At 41.4% G+C, this 25092-nt stretch overlaps 3 protein-coding genes across 3 annotated transcripts; all 3 read right to left on the minus strand.

The window, feature by feature from the left end:
- Positions 1 to 746: 746 nt before the first annotated feature.
- Positions 747 to 3675, minus strand: LOC110907899. Its single transcript, XM_035983182.1, has 3 exons — positions 2937 to 3675; positions 1072 to 2804; positions 747 to 836 (listed from the first exon to the last, which is right to left on the minus strand). Exons 1-3 carry the CDS (start codon positions 3673 to 3675, stop codon positions 747 to 749), a joined length of 2562 nt encoding a protein of 853 aa, XP_035839075.1.
- A 3934-nt stretch (positions 3676 to 7609) lies between these two features.
- LOC110905123 (uncharacterized membrane protein YjcL) lies at positions 7610 to 12033 on the minus strand. The gene is made up of 6 exons (XM_022151006.2): positions 11291 to 12033; positions 10978 to 11204; positions 9797 to 9907; positions 9461 to 9616; positions 8729 to 8970; positions 7610 to 8043 (listed from the first exon to the last, which is right to left on the minus strand). Exons 1-6 carry the CDS (start codon positions 11554 to 11556, stop codon positions 7720 to 7722), a joined length of 1326 nt encoding a protein of 441 aa, XP_022006698.1. The 5' UTR covers positions 11557 to 12033; the 3' UTR covers positions 7610 to 7719.
- Positions 12034 to 12674: 641 nt separating this feature from the next.
- Positions 12675 to 18207, minus strand: LOC110905124 (uncharacterized membrane protein YjcL). The gene is made up of 6 exons (XM_022151007.2): positions 17759 to 18207; positions 17451 to 17677; positions 17254 to 17364; positions 15116 to 15271; positions 14197 to 14438; positions 12675 to 13145 (listed from the first exon to the last, which is right to left on the minus strand). Exons 1-6 carry the CDS (start codon positions 18031 to 18033, stop codon positions 12822 to 12824), a joined length of 1335 nt encoding a protein of 444 aa, XP_022006699.1. The 5' UTR covers positions 18034 to 18207; the 3' UTR covers positions 12675 to 12821.
- Between the last annotated feature and the right edge of the window lie 6885 nt (positions 18208 to 25092).

Raw genomic sequence — 25092 nt, forward strand, 5'->3', positions numbered from 1 at the left:
AAGGCCTTGGGAGAAGATGGCGATGATGCTGCTGGAGGTGCTGGCTCCAGCCATGCGTGATAGGTTGTTTCCGGCCTACGTGCCATGTGTGGCCCTGAATGGGCTTGTAATGGTTGCTTTTTGAGACAATTTGAAATTTCTTACATGTGGTGTTATGTATTTGACAGATGTGTTGTTACTTTGATTATGATTATGCAAATTTTGAAATCGTCATAATATGTGCATGTTTTAATTACTTTGATTAGGTGTCACGAATGAATAATGGCGCTGACAGGTGATGTTGTGTTACTACAACGTTTTTATTCTGTCGTTTAAGTATGCGCGCTGGCATGTGACATACGAAGTGATCGAGTTGCAGGTTATTGTGTGAGCTCAGCTGGGATCACAGCCTTGGGAGCATTACAATGTTTAGTTGCCTTGCTATCGATATTTTCGTGTTTATGTGGGCACAAAGTTATGTTTTTTGGCGTTTTATAGGCTTTGGTTGTGTTTTCGACCCGGCTGTGCACTTGGTTGTGACGAGCCTTGGAGGTCTACAACGTTTCCTATGGTCGAGCCATTGATGTTTTCGTGTACGCCCGAAGTAATAAATGCAGTTGTGACAAAAAATTTGCGTGAAGTAAAGATAGCCAAACACTTCTTGTATTAGGTAAATGTGTCGGCGATTCGCCCTATACGATTACATGTTTATATGTAGCATTTTCGTAACTGTTGGGCATTCCAGGTTCGTGGAACCTCTTTGTCGTTCATGGTGCGTAGCTTGTATGCCCCCTTGCCGAGAACCTCATCAATGATGTACGGGCCTTCCCATTTGGGAGCCAGTTTTCCCGGTTTTTCTGCGTTGGACGCTTTATTGTCCCTTAAGACATAATCGCCTGGGTTGAAGGTGCAGATCCGGACTCGGGAGTTTTAATATTTTTCAAGCTTTGTCTTGTATTTGGCTTCATTGATTGCTGCCATCTCTCTCCGTTCTTCTAGGAGGTCCAGGTCGATCCTCCTTTCTTCTTCGTTATTGATCAGATTCATGGAGAGCATTCTTGGAGATGGAAGCCCGATTTCTGCTGGAATCACAGCTTCGGACCCGTAGACCAAGCTGAACGGTGTTTCTCCATTGCTTGTCTTGGGCATTGTTCTATGGGCCCATAATATGATTGGTAGCTCGTCGACCCATCCTCGTCTTTTTTCACCGAGTCTTGCTTTGATGCCATCTACGATGCTCTTGTTGACTGCTTCAACTTGACCATTCCCTTGCGGATGTGCGACCGACGAGAAGGTATGTTCAATGTTTAGTTCCTTGAACCATCGTTCGAGATCATCTGCTGCAAAGTTTGTACCATTGTCGGTGATGATTCGGAGTGGCAGGCCGAAACGGCATATGATTTGTTCCCAGATGAATCGTTTAACGACTGCCGATGTGGTTGACGCAAGTGCTTTTGCTTCCACCCACTTGGTGAAGTAGTCGACCGCGACGATGATGAACTTGACTGCCCCCGGAGCTTCTGGGAAAGGGCCCACCATGTCTATGCCCCATTGCTGAAAGGGCCATGCGGTTGTTACTGGCACCAACTCATTTTTTGGACGCGTGGTTTTTGGTGCATGCCGTTGGCAGCCGCTGCATTTTCTTAATTCCTTCACGGCATCGAGGTGCATTCCGGGCCAGTAGTAACCGGCGTTCATTACTTTAGCCACTACCATGCGCGGCCCGGCGTGGATGCCGCAGATGCCTTCATGTACTTCCCGGATCAGATAATTTGCGTCGTCGGCGTCAACACATCTTAGTAGCGGGCCGAGATATGACTTTCGGTACAATATCCCGTCCGCCATTTGATAATGTTCTGATTTATACTGGATTTTCCGCGCCTCAGCTTTATTTTCTGAAAGTATCCCGCACTGTAAGTACATGATTATGGGTGTCATCCAGGACGTGGTTCCTGTTTGGATGACGCTGACTTCTCGGAGTGGCACAGACGGGTTGCTTAAAACTTCTATGCGTACGTCTTTGGCTAGGTGCTGAAAACTTGTCGACGCAAGCTTGCTTAAGGCGTCTGCCGGCTTGTTTTCACTGCGGTTTATGTGGTGTACCTTGTAAGAATAGAAGGTTTGCAGCAGCGTCTTTGCTTGGTTGAGATAGAGTGCCATTATGTCGCCCTTGGCTTCGTATTGACCGTTGATTTGGCCTGCCACTAACATGGAGTCCACATGTGCCTCAATATGTCGGACTCCCATTTTGATTGCCAAACGCAAGCCGGCCAGAAAGGCTTCGTACTCTGCTTCGTTATTTGTGCTCTTGAAGTCTAGGCGTATGGCGTAAGTGAACTCGTGTTTGTCAGGGCTTACTAGTCGTAGCCCCGCGCCTGCCCCATCTTCGTTGGATGCACCGTCTGTATACAGCAGCCATGGCTCTTCGGTTTGTTTTTTCTCCGCTTTCTCCATCGCCTTACACTCTCTGTCTTTGTCATCCGGGACTTCCGTCATGAAGTCTGCCAAAACTTGGCCTTTTATCGACGGTCGTGGTCTGAAGACTACGTTGTGTCCCCCTAGCTCTATCGCCCATTTGGCCAACCTTCCTGATATTTCCGGCCTTGCTAGGATATTCCCAATATTGTAATTTGTTAACACGTGGATGACGTGATTGGCGAAATATCGGCGCAGCCTTCTTGACGCGTGAATCAGTGCAAGGAAAAGCTTTTCCATGATTGCGTATCTTGTTTCTGGGTCGGTTAAGGTTCTGGACACGTAGTACACAGGTGTTTGGACACCTTGTCGATCGACCAGCAATACGGCTCCGACGGCCTTGTCGGAAGCTGAGAGGTACAAGACCAAAGGCTCTCCTTTGTTTGGTGCGGTTAGAGTTGGCAGCTTGATGAGACAGTCTTTCATCTCGCGGAACGCATTTTCTGCTTCCGGAGTCCATTGGAATTGGTTTTTCTTCATGCAGTTGCGTAAGGTCTTGATGAATGGGAAGGATTTTGCTGCGTGGTTGGCTAGGAATCGATTCAGTGCTGCCAATCGTCCTGCGAGCTTTTGCATGTCTTTAACGTTTGCTGGTGAAGGCATCCTCTCTATGGCCTGGACCTTTTCTGGGTTCACCTTAAAACCGTCTTTAGTGACTATGAAGCCCAAAAACTTTCCTTCCTCCATTCCGAATGAGCACTTTGCTGGATTCAGTTTTATGCTCACGCTGCGCAGCGTGTTGAAGGTCTTCTGAATGTTTGCCAGCATTGCGCTCTCTTCCTTGCTCATGATCACCAGATCGTCCATGTATACTTCGATGTATTTACCGATGGCGTCACTGAATGTTTCGTTCATCAGACGTTGATACGTAGCACCTGCATTCTTTAAGCCGAACAGCATCTTGGTGTAGCAATATAGCCCCGTTGGCGTGCGGAATGCGGTTTTATCCTCGTCTTGAACAACCATCTGGACCTGGTGGTATCCTTTGTAGCAATCCAGAAAACATTTCCACCGAAACGTTGCCAAAGAATCTATTTTCTCGTCTATGTCTGGCAAAGCATAGCAATCACGGGGACATGCTTTGTTCAGATCCTTGTAGTCGACACACATTCTCCAACTACCATTCGGTTTCTTTACCATTACTGGGCTTGCTACCCACGTTTGGTACCGGACTTCCCTGATGATTCCTGCGTTTAGCAGTTCCAACACTTGTTCTTTCATTGCATCGTGTTTGATGTCGTTTAGTATGCACTACTGGCTTTGCATCCTCTGAGACATTTAGCTGGTGTTCCGCTATATGCCGTGGAACACCAACCATATCAGCCGGTGTCCAGGCGAACACGTCCATGTTGTCATGCAGTAATTTCTTTAGCGCCGCACGCGTTAGATCAGACATTGCGGGTCCCAGAGTGACTGTTTGTTCTGGGTACACGCTATTCAATACCCATTTTTCTGCCTCTTTGCGCGGTGCGGGCTTGCTTGCTTTTGCTGGCCTGATTTCATCTGTTGCTAGCACTTCTTTGCTTGCGTATATCAACGCAATGCCTGTTTCGGTTGGAAAGCCTATGGCAGAGTGTGGTGCGGAACAGATCATGCTGAAATCTCCTTGGGATTCTCGTCCTAAGAGGATGTCATGTCTTGAATGTGCCGGTAGCACCATGAATGTGACTTCTTCGGTTCTTGAATTTCTCCCATCGGAAAGCAACACTGGGAACGATATTTGTCCTAGGGGAAAGACGGCCTCGTTGCAGAATCCAGTTAGTGGGTAATCGACTGGTTCTAGGCGCGCCTTATCCTCTTGGTCGAATTGATTGAAGCACTGTTCATATATGATGTCTGCGGTGCTTCCGGGATCAATAAAGATGTAATCTGTTTGGTAGTGGCCGATCACCCCTGGAATGACTATTGGCCGCTTTTCTCTTGGACCTCCCCTGACAACTGGGAACACTACTTGCTTCTCGCGCCATGAATCGTCCAGCGCGCGCTTGTTGTAGTTTTTTCTTGGTCGCCGTGGACCTCCTTGCACCATATGGGTTTCTAGCTTTCTGAGCTTCTTGTTGTCTGGACCTTCATCTCTTCGTTGTATCTGGCGGTAATCGCGCTTTCCTCCTTTGACTAAGTGACCGAGCTTTCCGTCTCTTAGGGCTCTTTCGATTTCTTGCTTTAAGCCAAAGCAATCATCGGTCAAGTGGCCCGTATCTTTGTGGAATTCACAGAAGAGATTTGGGTCCTGACCCCTTTTGTTGCGCATCTGCAAGGGTGGTTTGAACTGATGGTTCTCTGTGGCTAAGACTTCAGAAGGTGTTTTGGTTAGTGGAGTCCACTGCTTCTCTCGATTTTCGCGTTTTACTTCTTTTCGATGAGCTATCTGATTGATCGTATGGCGTGCGTCGTCCCGTGGGGGGCTTCTTTCTCTGTTCCCAGAAGCCCTCCAGGGCTGATTTCTGCCCCTTCTGTTGTTTCGATCGTTATGGTTGTGTGCGCGCTGACGGTGATCGTCACCAGTCAGTTGCCTATCTGTCTGCGCAATGGTTTTGGCCGCTTCAATGAAGGTTTCCCAGTCTTTGGGTCCTCCATCTCGCCCTTTGATTCTTTTAACCAGGTCGTCGCACCTGACCGCTCGCATGAAGTGTGCACGCATCATTTTCTCTGGTATGTCTCCGATCTCTAGACATTCTTTGTTATATCTTGTAATGAAATCTTCTACGCTTTCATAGTCTTTTCTCCATATGTTCAGACAATCACCTGGATCTCTGGCTTGTCTTCGTTGCTGAGAGAAGTGTGCCAAGAACTTCTCTCGCAAGTCGACCCATGATTTGATTTTGCCAGCCGGTAAGTTGTCGAACCAAATGCGCGCCGCGCCAACGAATGTCTGAGCAAACAGGTGGCACCATGTTGGTAAGTTCCATCCGCCTGTTGCTCCCGCACCTTTAAACACCTGGAGGTGGTCGTCTGGGTCCGTCAACCCATTGTATTTACCCACGTTGTGTGGTAACTTCGTTTTGTCGATGGCCGCGCACGCGATTTCTGGAATGAATTTCGAATTTTCAGCCATGTCCTCAGGACGATAGCTCAAGGTGTAATCATGCTCTGCTTTAGGGTTGTACCCCGCGCGCTTGGTTGGTTTGTATGCCTCGTGTTCTGGAGGAAGTCTGCTGAACACTGTGGATTCTGCCTTGTAAGTTGGGTCGTCTTCCTCCTCTTCCCATTCTGCATTCATGTTGCGTGCGCCCAAACGGGTTTGGATCGGCCTTCGTTGTAGATTGGAAGTTTGGACGAAGTTGCTCTCTGTTTCAGCATAAGTATCGCGCGTGTCTTGTATGCTGGGTCTTCTGACCTGTTGCACTGGTTCTCTTTCTGGTCGTAAGTTCCACGCGTTTGTCTGCTGAGCCGTGTGTGTACTCAGAGACCTTGGTTGTGGAGTTACGAATGCTGATTGGTTAGCCTGTGCTTGGAGCAAGGCTTGTTGTGCGCTGAGCTGCGTATAAACGAGGTTTATAGACGCCATCTGTTCGGCATACCAGGAAGCCAGAGTTTTTCCTTCGGGTAGCCCTAAAAGTGCAGAATAGTTGAGTTGTGCTTGTTCCGATGGCACAGAAGGGCCTGGTCCATGGCTTACAGTCCGCATCGGCGGTGGTGTTTGGTGTAATATCCCCGTTGGAGGTTGGAGAGCAGCTCCGTTTGTGGTTTGAGTAATGATTCTTGCTGGTGTTTGGAAAATGGGTCCAGTTGTGGTTTGGCTAGCAGCCCTGGACGCACTTCCAAAAATGGATGGAAACTCGTTGTTCAGCTGACCTTCTTGGATGGTCTCGTTCCTTTGACCTCGTTGGACGTGTGCCGTGTCCGAAACGAGTTCGAAGGAAGAGATTTCTCCGTCAGCGGGGTGTGAATGATTCTGGTCTGCCATTTTCACGAGTGTTTTCTAGAAGAGAAAAAGAGGTGAGAGTGGTCTTGCAAAAAAGCGGATGGCGCGAATGTTGAAACAATGGTTAACACAAGGATAACCAAGAGGATCGTTTCACTTATGGGGTTCAACCTCTTCTCTTGCTCGTATCGGATGGCCTGCAATCTGCAAAACAGTAAACACCGTTAGTCTCGTTAAGAGGGAGAAGGGGGTTTTCCCTCTTAACCAGGCTCCGGCGTGAGAATAAGTACTGTTCTGAGATGAATAAAACAGTGTGTGTATAGAGTGAGTAAAGAGAGCCAAGATCCTGAACCTGAATGATGAAGGGTCCTATTTATAGCCGGAGGGTGAAGAAGGAGGAAGCAGCTATGCCAGCTGTGGGTGCGCGCCAGTTGTCCGACCAAGGGGAATATCCTCTTGGTCTGCTCTGTCGCGAAGGGTGTAGTGGTACACGTGGCGCCCTTGTATTCGCTTGTGCTGGATACCTCGTACTGGTCGTGTCAGCCCTGCTCCCTGGATTGCCGCAGGTCTATGTGGCCTTCGGTCAATGGTGACACGTGTTGTCCTTTATGTTGGGCAAAGCATCTTTGGTGCCAGCTGTGAACCGCCTAGGTGTCTTCTGGAAGCTTCTAGAAGGCTCTGGTGACATGGATGCCTTGTGTGCACAAAAAGTGGTGTGGTCCCTGCCTTGTAGGCAGGGAATTGGGACCATACCTCTTCATCGCCCCTACTGAATCGTCGCTAAAGGCTTGCCAGAATCCGATTAACCGGCGCTACAAAACCTATAGCGTTCACAAACATAAATGAAGGTTTACAAATATAAATGATTGAACAAGATGCATGTTTAATTAAATGAACAAACATAAATGGACGTTTACAAACATAAATGAACGAACAAGATGAATGTTCAATGAAAATGAAAAAAAAAATGTGTTTATCTTCGCTCTTGATTCAACGTTGTCCAAATTGAATTTTAATATTATTTTTATCATCTTGAAGAGAATTTTAATATTATTTTTATCAACTTAAAGTTAAAAGATTGATAATAACAATAAAAAAAACTATTCACTCGCAAGTCTCAAATTTAGTTAAAATTAAAATACTCCAATTTAGCTCGTTTTCATTTAAAACCATCTAACTTTAAAAATGAACCAATTAGGAGTAATACTCAATAAAAACCACCCCCGAAACTATTAAAAGTGTAGGAATATTTATATAAAAATATGTATAATTTTGAGCAATCACACCTCTACATAATTTCATTTCGCAAACAGCATGGTATATCCCTAGTTTCTTTGTAATCAATTACTCAGGTATGTCCAATGACCGGTAAACTGAATAATATATTATACACCACATAACTACATTCTTTTGAGAACAAAAATCCCAAAGAAATATGCAATATATGTTGCGATTGAAATTCCAAATATACCCACTAGAATTCCAGGAACTACTAAAGAGTCCCAACCTTTGGCTGTTGCCATTCCTGATGCTGTTGTGGGGCCTCCAATGTTAGCATTTGAAGCTAAAAGTAGTACTTTTAGATCCAACTTGAGTAGCTTTCCTAGTCCAAGTATCACGACAAGATGCACCGTTACTTGTATAAATGCAAATATAAAAATGCTAGGCGCCACCCTCATAACGTTCCATATGCTTCCACTCGCACCCAATACCGCAAAAAACACCTGTCATCAATATATGTGAGTCGCAGGGCCGTTCCAACGTTTTTGTAGACCTTAAGCGGACTCCGAAGTGGAGACCCTTTTGCAAAACATATAGAGATTAATAGAAAAATTAGCTGCTAAAGTTAACTCACGTTTATTAGTTAGCCCTAATTTTGCCCATAAATTCTCCTCCACTCCCGACAGACCCGACACCATGAGTGTTTACCGTTAGTGATAGCCGATAACCTAGAAAATCGAAAGAGCATGTTGCGATAGGAGGTGGGAACGATGACTGCAGCTCAATTTTAGGGGATTTTTGGAGCTGATTCACGGAATTCGTATGAGGTCGAGTGGTAGATGGTTGCTACAAACTGCAGTTATGTCTGTGGTTTAACTTCGAAACTGGGTCTTGAATGTGGGCCTTTTTTCGTAAACAATTTTTATCACAGTAACTTTATTAAAAAAACCTGGTTTTGCTTTATATTTAAGCCTGATACATATATAATATATATAAAACTTTACTAAAAATCGGAGGCCCTTGATTTTTGGTGGCCCTAGGCCCGTGCCTAGATTGGTAAGCCTAACGGGCCGGCCCTGGTGAGTCGTAACTTGTGCAAGCAAATCTGGACCTCTAAAATATAGGTGGATAATGTGTCGGGAACAGGTTCAGGTCAAAAAGAAAGGTTCTCTAAAAGAGTTGAAGTACCTGAATCGAAATGGCAGCAACAGCATCACCAGCAGGTGCAAGGTAACCAATCTGTTTGGGTAGTAAAGTTGCCAAAATCACAACGATTGCAGTAATTGCGGGAAGACTACCGCCCTGAATCTTGAACGTTTGAACTATATGTGTGGCGCATTTGCAGATCGCAAAAGAAACAGCAAGTGCAGTCGCTGTCTGTAGCAAGCCTGATTTGTCTCCAGAACCAGAGTTCACATTATTAACCGTATCTGCCATTTTACATAAGTTAAACGTGCAAAGATAACATGAAAACCATTTAAGTGGATGGAAATTTCAAATAGAGTTAAATGTCATTTTAGTCCCTATGGTTTGGGCCATTTTGCCAGTTTAGTCCAAAGGTTTCATTTTTCGCCTGTGGGTCCAAAAATGTTTCATCGTTGCCATTTTAGTCCACTGGGTTAACTTCATCCATTTTTTTTTGTTAACGAGAAGCGCAATTCGGTCATTTTATATGTAATTCTATGAACTAGAAGGGCAATTCGGCCATATAAAATGACCGAATTGCCTTTCTCGTTAACATAAATAATGGATGAAGTTAACCCAGTGGACTAAAATGACAACTATGAAACTTTTTGGACCCACAGGTGAAAAATGAAACCTTTGAACAAAACTGTCAAAATGGTCCAAACCACAGGGACTAAAATGGCATTTAACTCTTTCAAATAATAGCAAGCAAGAAAACCATTTACGATTACGGACCCTTGCTTGTTGTTGAAGTCTCTGCAGGAAGTTTGGAGCCTAATGCAAAGAGCACCATAAAATAAATTGCACAAATAACGTTGTCTGCAGCTACACCAGCTGCAATAACGGATGGGGAAACAGCAAGTGCATCTGAAACTGCGACATAGTTTATAGCTACAAAATACAAACAAAAACATAGTCATGCTCTTAGCATATGACGGTGGCATGCAATAATGCCGTTGAATGAAGAAGCAACTGGTCGCTTTTGTATTTTTTTCTCTGGTTACTTTCTTTACTTGTTGTAAATATTCGACAATGTTTGTTAACGTAATGCATTAATTTATGATTAGTTACCTCCTCCTATGTAACTAGCCATAAGAGCGGAAGCAATCTTCCAACTGTCTTGACCAAGTGATCTCATAGGAACAATCATGAATGCCACTAGCGTTCCAACCGTCGTTGCAACTGCCAATTATAAGAAACATGATATCAGAAAATATATATATATATATATATATATATATATATATATATATATATATAGAGAGAGAGAGAGAGAGAGAGAGAGTAAACTGCCATTTTGGTCCCTGTGGTTTGGTCACTTTTGCCACTTTAGTCCAAAACTCAAACTTTTTGCATCTGGGTCCCTGTGGTTTCAGTTTTATTGCCATTTTGGTCCAAAAATGAAATCAGTTCATATTTGTCTTATAAAATCCTACTATTTTGTCCTTTTCCGTAGGGGTAAAATGATCATTTCTTTTTTATAAACAAATACCATATTTTATAAGAAAAATATGACCTGATTTGCCCCTGAGGAAAATGACAAAATTGCAGGATTTTATAACACAAATATGACCTGATTTCATTTTTGGACTAAAATGGCAATAAAACTGAAACCACATGGACCCAGATGCAAAAGATTTGAGTTTTGGACTAAAATGGCAAAAGTGACCAAACCTCAGGGACCAAAATGGCAGTTTACTCATATATATATATAGGTTCAACAGGAAAAAAAAAATCTTCTAGACTCTGCAGATTGTGTATGTGGATCATTTAAACTCATTCACTAAATATTTAAAGCTTTCAAGTAACATTTCTCTCCAGTCTAGAATTTGTTAATATGTGATTTGCAGGACATGAAAATATAAAAACTCGTTTCTAATGATTCATAGCGACTAGTGATTTGGTATTTTGGCAATGAAAGCAGAGGCTTTACTGAAAAATAAAATATTTAAACGCCTAACGGCGAAGTAAAGCTACTTACATTGTTTAAACTATAAATGATTTCTCTCGTTCTTGCACCACTCTGAACATTCAGACCTATTCCACCAAGCAGACAGCTTAAAAATAAGATCCAAAAACATTCATGTCAAACTATTTGGATCAACGAAAAGCTGATTTACAGACGATTAGAAACATGTTCATATTGTTGGTTATAAAAAACTGAAAAGACCGACGAAATTTCAGCATTCGATTCTAATACGTGACACTATTATTATAAATGGATGATTGTTTGTTCATATGAGAAACAAGACCTGATCCGATCAAAAAAGCCAAGAAGAGATTCCCAGTAGATTTGATTACGTCTCGCATATCGGCTCTGAACAACATCAAGGGGATAGTCAAAGGTAGAAGGTATTCCATAACAACAGAATAAGCCTTTGCTTCATGAGGAATAATCCCAATATTACTGGCTGCAAGTCCTAACAAGATACTCACCAATGCAGCACTAATCATTCTCCCAATCTTTGTTTTCTCTGACCTTTAATTACACATAATAAGCATGTCATGTAATTGTGTATACAACTTAAAAAAGGATAATCAAAGTCAACGAGAGAAGGAGATTACCAGAGACCGAAAGCTCCGGTGGCGAAGAGAGCAGTCCACGTGCCCCAATTGTCATCAGGGGATATCAGAGGGAAGTTCAAATTAGAGCTATAAGCTACAACACACCGATTGGAATTAACAGGTATGATTCGTGATGATGAAAATGGAGATGTGTTGACGAACAAACGTCTCGATGGAAACGGAGACGGTAGCGGTTCAGAATGTGTGCGGCAAGGGACGGAGGGTAGCCGAAATGACGTGGCAGCGGCCGTTAGCAGCGGTGCCATTGATGGTGAGACAGTGTTTGTTTGCAACGATGATGTTTATGTTGATGTTCACCAAACGGCCGGGCAATTTAATTATTATTTATTCATAGTATTACACGCGTTGGATTTTAGAGTGTTTGATTGTTACCGTTTTTATCAATGTTTACTTGTGGCCTCACAAGTCGCAACTCACAAATAAGTTATCAACTGGATGAGGAAGAGAACCACCACCGGTGCTCTAGCGGTTATCACGGGTATTTAAGTTTCACATACGGTCAGTACCAGTAAGTTTTTTCCTTTAGGTTTCAAGTTCGAGTCTGGGTGACAAGGGTTTCTTATACCTAGGGTCGACCCGGGTGAGTTTTCCTCTCCAGTTCTCAAGTTCGAGTCTGGATGATAGGGGTTTCTTATTAAAAGGTTTAAATTGGAGATCTATTGTGCGAGAAGGCTCTCTAACGCGGACCCGATTAAGACAACATATACTAGACCTCCCTACATATTAAACAATAAAAATAAAAATAAAGATACATTACAGGTTGGAAAAATATTGTTACATAGAGAAACATAAAAGGTAAGATTTTCTAAAAATGTATTTCATTGTCATTTGTTAATCATCTTATCTTTTTTTTTTTTTAGAGTTGAGACAACAAAGGGTTGGACGTCAAAAAAATTTCTAAACGAGTTCGAGTTGAGATTAAATCAAATTATTAGTAAGTTCTATTGATCTTATCTATTTTCATACATCTATATAATTAGTGTATTGTCTAATAAAATCGAGAAAAAACAAAAATTAAAAGTGTCAAGTAACTTAATATTAATATTCTATAATATTATTTTGTTATAATTTTTGCATTGGTATTTGAGTCGAGCTATATATTAAAAAATAAAAGGTTTCGATTCAAATACCATGTAAGAAGAAAAAACATAGGTCTCAAACATGACACTATATTAACTTGAGTCGACTCGATTACATCGATAGTTGTTATATTTATTTATATATACAATATAAGAAAAAAAATACAATTTAGCTAAAACCGGTTTGGGTCCAACCTGACCCGGTGGTTTGATACATGTTTGGATTTTTTGTGTTGAGAATCGATGATTTGCGTACTTCGTTTTTCACAGAGAATGCATTCTCGTTTTTTGCAAGACTTTCGAATACTGATTTTATACACTTGAAATACTTTAATTGAAAGTAAGACGACACACTACAGAAAGTTATCCAGGACACGATCTGAAACAGAAAACTTACATTTAACTGTACAAACTACAAACCTCGAAATAGTTTACATGTACTGAAGGACTTTAGCTCCAAACGCGACACCTAGAAAAGTAGCAATTGCAATACCAAAAATTCCAGCAAGAATTGCAGGAACGACCAACGAACTCCATCCTTTGGCTGTAGCCATTCCACAAGCTGTTGTAGGCCCTCCAACATTTGCATTTGATGCCAACAACAACAGATTCAGCTCAAATCTAAACACCTTTCCTAAACCCAAAATAACTGCTAGATGAACTGCCAGCTGGACCAGAGCAAATAAGAATATACTAGGTGCTGTGTTTATCACATTCCATAAGTTCCCACTTGCACCAATAACAGTGAAAAATACCTGAAATTTACTCCATTTTAGTTACATATTATATCTAATGTGTAAAATACTCAAATTTACAGTTTCGATTTGAAAAAAGGTTGAACGAGCCGGAAAGGTCAAAACTCCCCCAAGGTGGACTGGGTTCTATGCTTACAGTCACCCAATTTTTTTTAGAGAAAATTACGAAAATAGCCAAGACCATGGTTGAATTACGAAAATAGCCACCTCATGCGTCCTTGGAGTGGCGCATCACGGATTCAAATGCGCGGGATGCGTCTTTGGAGCAAAACCCAATAGAAAATGGACACGTGGCGGCAGACTCCTCCAAGGGGTCAGGCAGACTCTTCCAAGGGGTCAGGCCTGACGCCTTGGATCTCACACTCGGAGGAGTCTGCCTGACTCATTGGAGGAGTCTGTCTGACCCCTTGGAGGAGTCTGCCGCCACGTGTCCATTTTCTATTGGGTTTCGCTCCAACGACGCATCCCATTGTTTCTAGACGCATCCCGCGCATTTGAATCCGTGATGCGCCACTCCAAGGACGCATGAGGTGGCTATTTTCGTAAGTCAACCCTGATCTTTGGCTATTTTCGTAATTTTCTCTTTTTTTATCACATTAAATTGTTATTTTAAAAAATATGTTGTTTGCAATTATTTTTAAGAAGAAGGTATTTATTAAATTAAAAAAAAAGTATCTGCATGTCAACCCCATTGGCCATTTTGACCCACACTCAAAAAAAAAAAAAAAAAAAAAAAAAAAAAAAAAAAAAAACTTAATACAGCATGAACCCATTTCCAACCCGCCTGTTGTTGAACCACATAGTTATTATCATTGGCTTATTCCAATTATTATTGCCTATAGGTGTTTGTGATTATCGATCCTTAGAATCACACTTGTCATGTCTAGAGATAAGGTTTCGTGAAGAAACGAGCAATTTATGCAGATTATACTAACAACATTATGGCCTAGTGCATACGGAATATAAAACTCATATCATGCTGAAGAAACATTTGATGTTAGAAAAACTACTTTACAACTATGGAAGATTAATAAGAAGTTGGACGCTTAACCTGCATTAGAATCAAGGCCATGACCTCACCCGCAGGTGCAAGGTGAGTAAACTGCTTTGGAAATACAGTTGCTAACACAACAACAATAGCCGTAACAGCTGGAAGGCTTCCACCTTGAATTGCAAAATATTTTGTCACAAAACTGCCAAGTTTACAGATGGCGAAAGATACGGCTAGGGCCGTTGCAGATGGCAGCAACGGAAGTCTGTTCCCATATTCTGATTTCACTTCCTCTTCAGCATCTATCAGTTTGAAATAAAAGTATATTACAAAATGAAAGCAAACATAAAGAGATGACTGACCGTTCAGTTTGGTCCACAAAATAGATTACAAATAGGGCTGCAAATGAACCAAATGTTCGGCGAACAGTTCGTGAACCGTTCGGCGGGAAGTTCGTTTGTGTTCGTTTGTTATTTCGTTCGTTTAGTTAAATGAACAAACATGAACAGAGGTCATGTTCGTTCGTTTATGTTCGTGAACGTTCGGTAACGTGTCCGTTTGTGTTCGATAGTTCATTAGTGTTTTTAGTTTTTATATCTATTTAAATACTTCAAAATTCCAACAAATGAAATATCTAATAAGTGTCAGTGTATTATATATTTTGTTCATGAAACAATTGTTAGTGTTCGTTTATTTCCATTTGTGTTCATGAACATTAGTTTGTGCTCATTTGTGTTCGCCAACGTTCGTTTTTGTTCGTTGCCTAAAATTAACAAACAAACACAAACGAACACGAACAAGTTCATTTCCTTAACAAACGAACACAAACCTAAAATCTCATTCGATAAGTGTTCGTGAACGGTTCGCGAACACATATATTTCTTAACGAACGAACACGAACAAGGTCTTGTTCGTGTCGTTCGGTTCGTTTGCAGCCCTAATTACAAATAACAAGCTTAAAAGTGGAATTATAACAAACCGGTAGTTACTGGTGAACTCTCGGGAGGGATTTTAGCAGCTAGTGCGAACAATGTCGCAAAATATACTGCACAGATAACGTTATCAGCAGCTAGACCGGCAGCTAAAACTGAAGGAGAAACTTGTAGGGCTTCAGCAATGGCAACATAATTCACAGCTACAGAGTTTCAGAAACGAGAAATTCGTTAATAAGATGCAAAGCTGAAAGCAAGCCAAAATAAAGACATAACACATTTAGCATACAACTTGGATTGCCATATATTCATAACACCCTAATTACTTAAAAATGTAAATATCTTAGCTTTAAGAAAAGGAAAAATTACAAGTTTTGTCCTTTTATCTACAATTTTTCAGGCGGTGTCCTTTTTAACGAATGTTGACAGGCGGTGTCCTTTACTAGGCATTTTGTTGCAAGTTTAGTCCTTTACACCCAACCCAGTTAAAAAACCCTGTTAATTGTTGGGTGTAAAGTACTAAACTTGCAACAAAATACCTAGGTAAAGGACTAAACTTGCAACAAAATACCTAGGTAAAGGACTAAACTTGCAAGAAAATACCTAGTAAAGGACACCGCCTGTCAACAATTAACAGAGTTTTTTAACTGGGTTGGGTGTAAAGGACTAAACTTGCAACAAAATACCTAGTAAAGGACACCGCCTGTCAACATTCGTTAAAAAGGACACCGCCTGAAAAATTGTAGATAAAAAGACAAAACATGTAATTTTTCCTTAAGAAAATGTGTGCCTCAGTGTGAGGCATTGGAAACATTCTGGAAATAGCTTCAAAGGATATGGAGCGACGCGATTCCATGAAGCGACCTGAGGCGGACACTTATTTCCTGAGGCGTCACTTCAGGCACCTCGTGTATAAGATACGCCAGCCCATTCAGGCTCCTTATTTCTTGTTAACAGTCTTATTGCAAAACCAGGTATAAATTAGTTCTCTTGCTATTTTAGAGTAGAACTGATATGTTGCCTCCTTTGCAGATAGCAATTTTTTTGTTACCAATATGATGTGATTTGATCTTGTGATGATCCTTGTGTTGTATCCGCGATTTTATGTTTTCCATGTTGAAGGGGTATGGTCCTAAAAAGCCGCGCAGACCATTCAGGGCGCGCGCTGGACCATACTCCTTATTCAAAAAGCTGATTAATCGATAGACCTCGTTCGGGCTACTTACATAAAACCTGAGCCGCGCGCGAGTCCCAGAGAAGGGATAACATCATTTTTACATTTAGTATTCTGAACAAGAGCCCTCAACTCCTACAACCTTGTGCGGGATAGTTATGTGCACAACAAGGGTCGCGCAAGAGTTACGGCGCAGGGCCACTTCAGAAAGTACCAAAGGTACGAATGGCAGAAGAGCAAGCCAATCAGCGTCCACCAGGCTGTGCTCTATCGTGCTCCACGACTAACAGTTGTGCAGGAGACAGAGAGTACACAAGGACGCCTACGTAGCACCAATCAGGGGGCGGCGACAACTGCCCCGTGATCTCCACTCACCTACTGATGTCAGTAGGGCGACAGAGACGACAAGGAAGACACGTGGCTCCAATCAAGGTGCGCCAGCACCGGAGATCTTCTAGAAACCACCAACGGTCGATGCTAGTGAGACAAAGAGGATATTCCTTGTCGTTGCCTTCCGGCCCAAGGCCCATCAGCCCATCTCCTCTTACATCACTCCGACTATAAATAGAGACCTCCATACTCAGGTTAAACATTCCGTTCTCTCTACTCTCACTCTTAACACACACTATTATCTCCTCAAAACGGTTACTTATTCTCACGCCGGAGTCTGGTTAAGAGGGAAACCCCCATATTCCCCTCTTAACGAGCTAACGGTGTTGTTGTTTTGCAAGAAGGATTGGATCACATCGGAGCTCAGGAAAGTTTTAAGAAGATTAACCCTCATGTTTGAAACATAAACCAAACTAATAAACCTAAAATTAGTTCAGTGTTTCTTCACATGTGTTCAATTGTTAATAAAGCTATGTGTTGCATAACGAATCAGCTGTTAAATTTTGGTCACATTTGGTTGTTGGAATAATAGCTGTTAAATTGTTGAATTAAGCTGTAAACTATTATTCAGTAATTATATAGATTGTCAATGGTCAATACAGATTACAGAAGGTCCATTACCTCCACCAATATGTCTACCCATTAAAGCAGCAGCTATTTTCCAGCCTTCTCCACCAAGTTGCCGCATTGGAACCATCCAATAAGCCACAACCGTTCCAACCGTAGTTGCCACTGTAAAAACAACAGATGAATCAAGTTCACAAGTCAATAAAAAAGGTAATACCAAAGTACCAATAATAGTTCAACAAGAAGGTCACCTGATCCAATCAAGAAAGCCAAAAGCAGCTTCCCAGTTGAGCGAAAAACTCGAAACATATCCGCCCTAAACAACAACAAGGGAACAGCTAATGGCAACAGATACTCCAACACAATCGGATAAGCATGGGCTTCACTAGAAATAAGCCCCAAATTACTAGCAACTAGTCCAATCAATGTGCTCATCAACGCTCCACTTAACATATTCCCAATCGTTGTCTTCTCTGACCTTACAGATGAAAACATAACATCAACTAATCCGAAAACGTAACCGATGATTATAATTGAGATACTAGAGATGAAAAACTACCAGCTACCAATCGCGCCAATGGAAAAAAGAGCAGTCCAGTTACCCCAGTGATCTGACGGAGAGATTAGCGGGAAACTGAAATTTGATCTGACCTTAACGCATCGACGACTGGAGTTACCGTAAGTAGGAGCAAACACAAGTGTAGCGTCAGAAGAATTATAGTTATTCATCGAACGGCAAGTTGGTTTTAGTTTGATTTGGAAAGAAGATAGGTGCGATCGGCGGTGTAACGTCGGAGACGGTTGAAGGAGAGGGAGAAAATACGACGACGACATTTTCTCAACTCCGATTGGAAGTGATTGGATTAGATACAAGGATGAGTAGGGGTTGGTGAGTTGAGTTGCATCTGAATCTGTCACAATTTTATGCCCGTGATGTCAAACGGGGGTTCAGCCACATAAGACAACGTGTGATGGTGATTTGTGAGTTGCGGACAACTGACAAACCACAGGGCAAGCAGAGTCTGTCCCGAAATAATAAGATTTTATGCACCCAATTAAAAATTAACCCGTGGGATTTCTCGCGCTTTGTAACGGGTTTTCGAATGGTATCGGTTTGGTTTGTTATGATACTGGTGCTTGGTATAGCATTCATATGACATATGAGATATGCTCAACAAGATATCGACACGTGTTTTACATCAATCGAAAACTATAAAAGCGGACACCACTAACATGTGTTAAAACACATGTTTTCATATGATTAACGTATCACACAAAATGTCTCCGGCTATAAATAAATAAGACGTTGCCACCGTAACACTTAACCCATAACAACAATCTAATTATATATTATAAAAAAAGTAAGGAAAAAATAGATGCACCTCATCATTAATTGTCAACGCATCATTTATTTACTTTGCAAAAGTATATAAAATAAAAAGTTTCGTGATGCAGGAGCATCCGGATACAAGTACAAACAATATTAATATTTTATTATTTGAATGTTAGTCGTTTTATTTAGTTGTCTATTTTGTGGGGATTTTAATTTCCTTGTTTATCTTTTTTTTATTCATTATAAATTAGGATCTAGGGTTTATGTTTTAGTCAGTTTGTGATTGAATTTTATAAAAAGAACTTTATTCTTGGAACCTTTGGTTCAATTTATCTTCATTGATTTACTAATCGTTCTTGAGCCATTTGATTGCACGCGTAACTGCATCAGTTGGTATCAGAGCTTTGGTTTTCAAATGGCTCGACGTGATAGTGATTGCTCTTATGCTTGTAGAATCGCCAACCGAGACAACGACGGAGATGGTCCCGAATCACGTGCTCGTGGAGAAGGCAGACATCCTACCTGCAGAATCGCCGACCGAGGCAGTGGAAGGGTTGGTGCTGAACCACGGGATTTTAAGATCAGAAGACTACGGCAACGAGTCCAAGACCTCGAATTACTTAATGAGATCCAACGACTCAAGCAACGGATCCACGATCTTAAGGTACCGTCGACATGGGAGGAAACGGAACAGGAAGGATTCGTCGGGGATGAGGAGCATCCTACCAATGGCGACACTATCTATGATTCTCCTCCCGTATATGATGAATACGGGGACGAGGAATGGTATTCTTGGGTTACTGGTGGTGATTGGAACTTACCGGATGATGAATCTGGTTCCAAAGGTCGTAATGTTGAATGTGTTAAAGCGGTAAAAAACGGAGGTGATGTGATAGCTTCTAGTGGTTCTGTGGTGGTGATAGATGGTCCGACGGCTAGTGTTGGGTCTCAATCACAATCAAAGTGTGATATCCCACATCGGTTGTGAAGGGAAACTAAGGCTTCCTTATAAGGGGCTGGATACCTTCACCATCATGACGCGTTTTTAAAACCGTGAGGGGCAGACGCTGAGGGCGTGCTGGCTGCCAAAGCGGACAATATCATGGTGCGGTTACGCTGGGCTATTACACAAAGGTAATCCATTCTTTCATGTCACACACCAACCGATGGCGGAAACATTGGGGTGCGAGCACTAGGCGTTCAGATTGCTCATGAGATCTCCATAACACTATTGTGACAATAGAAATTAATTGATTTCATGCATAAATTTTGTCTAAATCAAAACCCAACATCAGACATCGAGTACAAAACATAACAAGATTGTTCAAGCATTCAAAAGTTTCTAGTTCACTAGGCGACGTTTTCTAGGCATTCCCCTAGCTTGATTTCCATGATCCATCTCAACCTATCAACCTGCAACATGTATTAAAATATCAATACAAAAGTATTGGCGAGTATACAAGTTTGATGATAGAATAATAGATTAAAGCAACTCATATCCACAGTGTAAGCAATAAAATAGCTTCAGCCGTGCTAGTGTCGCGGTCCACGCAGTGATAGCCCAAGTATCACTATGCTTTAGTGTTTACCCAAGACTCAAGGTAAACTAGAATCCTCCTAACAATACCCCCGAAGAATAATGGGAGAGGTGCACCCTCTATAGCGCTACTATTGTTAAGGCGGAACTAAACACCCTGGATTAAACGTCACATAGCACAAATAGAATACTAGAATGCACAAGTTTTCACAAACACATAGGATAGAGTATAGATTGCCAAAAGTACTTAGTTTAATAGAATACATGTTACACCCCAAAAGTTTAAAGTAAAAAGGGGATCGAGTATACTCACAGTGATTGCTTAACAGTCGCAACTGTTATTGGATCAAAGGGAGCTCTTTTTGAGTTAGCCTGATTAGATTACAATAGGATAAGAGTCGGGCAGAATAACGAGGTTGCTTAAAATTTCTAGTTGGCCATTGGATCGAATGGTTGTCCATTCGGATGGTCGTCCGAACGGATTGTCGGTCGATCAGACGACACGCATTGCTGAAGAGAATGAGAGGGCTGCCCGATCGGATGGCCACCCGATCGGGTTGCCACACGAGTGATGTTTATGAACAAAGGGACTTAGGTGGCTGTTCGTTCGGATGGTAATCCGATCGGATTGCCACTTGGTCCGAGTGCAGATATCCCTGGTTGTCCCAATCGGACGGCTGCTCGATCGGACGGTTGTTCGATCGGGTTGCCATTCGATCAGACTTCCAGTTTTGATAGTTTACCAATTTTGCGAAAACTCTAAGTTTCTAGTTTATCAGTGATGGCACGTTACGTACTGTGACAACAGTAAATTCGTTAGCACGAGGCCGTCCTGATCGGGTGGGAATCACCCCTATCCATTCAGTCGTCTGTCCTTAACGAACTCATGTCAGAATCCATCTCATGCTCGTCTTTTCCGGTAAAACTTAGATCCAAGCTGACTTTAGACTATGCATCAAGTCGTTTAGATCCGGTTTCTACCAAAATGAGGCAAAAGTGGAAGAAAAGATGAAGAATGTCCCAAATTTTATATGAAAAGCATAGATTTAGGTTAAATTTTATGTAAAAACGCATGAAATACCTTAGATAAGAGCTAAATCTTGCTTAGAATGACATCACATGGTAGTTTGTACAACCACCATGATGACATCACCCTCAAGAACTCAGATCTAAGAGATTTCACGGTGAAAAGTGTGATTTCAAGTGAGAATCACGTAGAGAATGATGTGTAGATCAAGAAAGTACAAAGATCTAGCCTAAAACGTACCGAAAACGATGAGAGAATGAGGAAAAAGACGTGTGCGCGTGTCTTGGTCGAGCAGAGCTGTCACATCACTGAAAGGGTGATGTGACATGTCTATTTATAGTTGAGAGAGGGGGGAGAAAAGGGAAGTGTGTTTGGTTCGGACGGCCGTCCGATCGGACAGCTGTCCGATCGGGTGGTCATCCGGTAGGGTGACAATCCGATCGGATGGCCACTCTAGCCAACCCAACCCAACCTTTCCGTATTCCCAGTTTTGGCTTGTTTTGCGAGTTAGATTAAACGTTGTGTTTTATTCGAGTAATAGAATGACCAGATTATAGCATACATATCAAAAGTTTACAAGGTTAAATAGATTCCGCTAGTGACAAGGCTCCAGTCTCTCGTTCAACCAAGAATCAAGTTTCACGAGTCTAAGGAGTCCGGCACCAAATAGATTTTAGGCATTCCAACGTAGATTTAGACATTTCAAGCACATAGAGTTAGACATTCCAAGTATATAGACATTTAGGCATTCTAATCGTATAGAATTTAGGCAATCCCACATATAGACATTCCTCATTTAGGCATTTCAACATTAGGCATTCCGAATAGACATTCAAATCATAGATTTAGGCATTCAAATCATATAGAATTAGGCATTTCCTACGCATACTTAGACATTCCAAGAAAATATACAATCCAACGTAGATTAGGACTAAAAATAAGCAAAAAGTTAAACTTCAAGGACTATTATTGACAAGAGCCTAAAGTTCAGGGACGGGAATTGGTGGGGGTTTGATAGATGTGGTACAAAGAAAATCATGGATTTGGATAGAAGGTTCTTACCGAAGGAGATGACAGAAGATTCAAAGGTGTCTGTAAGTAATATTGCGGAATTTTTGAACGATAATAAATGTGGCACAATGGCTTTGGTTAGTGGTACGATGGCTGACGGTGGTGCTACAATGATTGGAGAATACCTACATTCTGATCCGGTTCTACCAAGGCCAACAAAAAAGCCGACTATTGTGGTGAGTTCAAAGTTTTCATCGATAAATTTAAAAGCCGCTATCCACTCTAAAATTCAAACAGAAGATATTTGCGAGGATGATAACTCTTCAATTACAAAGCATTATTCACCGAATATTCAACTAAATAATATATTGGTTAAGCATGAATTGGTGAATTTTTGGTGGATAAATTACATGCAACTCACGTGGGGTTAAAATCTATGTTATTTGTTGGTGTACTTCATGATTTGGATATTACTTTTGAAGAGCATATTGAGGTGGTAGAGACTACACCTAAGATTCCACCAATGCAAGATAATTTACCACGTTGGCCATTTAATTACAATGAAATTATTTTAGCAAATAAGGCTATGCCGTATTTAGAAAATGCAACACCAATAATGACAGTTGGAGCAAAATTATTGAAGAAGGACAATGTGATAGCGGACGGTAAACGGTTCAATATCCTGTTCGACCCCCGTGGTAAAAATCTAGAGTCGGACGAGACAATCCGTGAACTTGAGCTTTTTAGGTGGGTCATGATAATTGTGCAGAAAAATCGGGTTGAGATTCCTTTTGATCCGGGTGGCTGTGGTTCAAAGACAAAACTCGTGGACGAGTTTTTTTCGAAGATGGGGAGTATGATGCATAAGCATCCGGATACAAGCACAAACAATATTAATATTTTATTATTTGAATTTTAGTCTTTTTATTTAGTTGCCTATTTTGTGGGGATTTCAATTTCCTAGTTTATCTCTTTTTTATTCATTATAAATTAAGATCTAGGGTTTATGTTTTAGTCGGTTTTTGATTGAATTTTATAAAAAGAACTTTGTTCTTGGAATATTTGGTTCAATTTATCATCATTGATTTACTAATCGTTCTTAAGCCATTTGATTGCACGCAAAACTGCATCATTTCGGTAGCTATTTAAGCAACTTAGAGCAAACTCGGTGCACAAGACTTTCGTGTATCCTGGGTTTAGGGGAGTGTCAACGCAACATATGTTTATTTTTCATTCTACAAAAGGTTGATTGCATGATTTAAACCGTTAATTCAAGTTATGTGACAACAACCTTAGACCATATGTAATGAGGCTTTATAAGGGCATGAAAGAATTTGATAATGCCCTTACACCATTACTCATGGGCATTATAGGGGCATGAAGAGTGAGGGGCATTTCTATAATAATGCCCAAAGAGAAGAAAAATAATGGAAAGTAATAAATGAAATGGGCATTAACCATTACACCTTTTTTAAAAGGGCATTATGATGATGATGTGGTGAAAAATGCCCCTTAGTGGGCATTAACCATTACCTATGGTCTTAGGGTATAAGGAGTGGTTAAACACTTTAAAGTGGCAAAACAAAAAACCGACCAATCAGAGCGCGCCATGTCAATTAGGCAAAAGTGTTTAAACTTTGGTGAAAAATGTTGGCAATGGTTTAAACACTTGGTGAAGTGGTAAACTATTTTTTAAAAAAAAAGGAAAAAGGTGTGATTGGTTGAGATAGGAATGGACCCCACCCACAATACCCCTCTCTCTCTCTCACTACCCTCTCTCTCATGCTTCTTGAATCGGTAATCCATCACCGATCTTGTTCTTTTGCCGCGATCAAAGTTTGTCGGCGGCGGTGTTTGCCGCGCGGCAAACTCCTTTACCGCCCCTTTGCCGCATCCACTCCGTATGCCCTTATAGCTTTTTCAAGTTTTAACCTTCTTTAATCAAATTAAATGATGTTATTTACGTTGTGTTTTCTTAAAGTTCGATTCCAGAAACAAGACAACACTGAGACGTCAACAAATAGGTCCATTAATAATTTATAATTAATTAATTATAAGTAGGGCCATCTTTCTAGAAGATTATGCATTTACAACTTTGGATCATTGCATTCAGAACTTTATTATTTGTAGTTTTGTCCAATTAAATCTGATTCAACCTTAGTGACATAGCATTCTAAAGATTAAGATTAAGAGTAAAATGCACGGATAGACTTTGTGGTTTTGTAAAATAACATCTGTCGTCCCCAACTTTTGGAAATTACACCGGTGCTCCCTGTGGTTTGACAGTTTGTTACTCGGATGGTCCCTAGAGTGGATGGGGTTTAGTTTTCTCAGTTAAGTCCATCTGAAATTACTTATTTGCCCCTTGCTTTTATAAAATATTAAAAATACACAAAAACCCCACACATACTCTGTTAACCCATACATCATATCCCTCTTTCTCTGATCTCAAACACAAACCGCACCATCACCAACGTTCACTCCGAACCACCCCGCCGTTCACTCCGAGCCACCACCACAAGAACCCTCTCCGGCGATGTGCAGACGCGAATTGCAGGTTGTTTGTTGACCAGAGATTTCAGACGGGATCTGCAAATTGTTGGCCAGAGATATTTGTTTATTGTAGTTTTCAGGTTTGTGATTACGGATCAATGAGGATTGTCGTTTGCAGGAAAAATAAAAACCCTTTCTGCGCTTCATATAATTGTTGCCTCTTCTTCTCCGGCAAGTTATATCTCTATCTCTTCGTCTCCGGCGAGTCGCCACCACAGCCTTTTCATCTCCGACGATTTGTAATCGTCAGCCCCTTCTTTATTTTTTATGATAACAAGATTTACAACCAATTTCATTCTACAAAGTATACATAAAATCTAAGTCGTTATTTTCTACAATTTTTTCTGTGAAATTGATGTCAAGTTCGAAATCGGACTTCAATATTGACGCCATGAATCGATTTGCATTAGTAAGAACATGAATTAGGGTTTA

This window comes from Helianthus annuus, chromosome 14, assembly GCF_002127325.2.
Source record: "Helianthus annuus cultivar XRQ/B chromosome 14, HanXRQr2.0-SUNRISE, whole genome shotgun sequence".
Taxonomy (NCBI): Eukaryota; Viridiplantae; Streptophyta; class Magnoliopsida; order Asterales; family Asteraceae; genus Helianthus; species Helianthus annuus.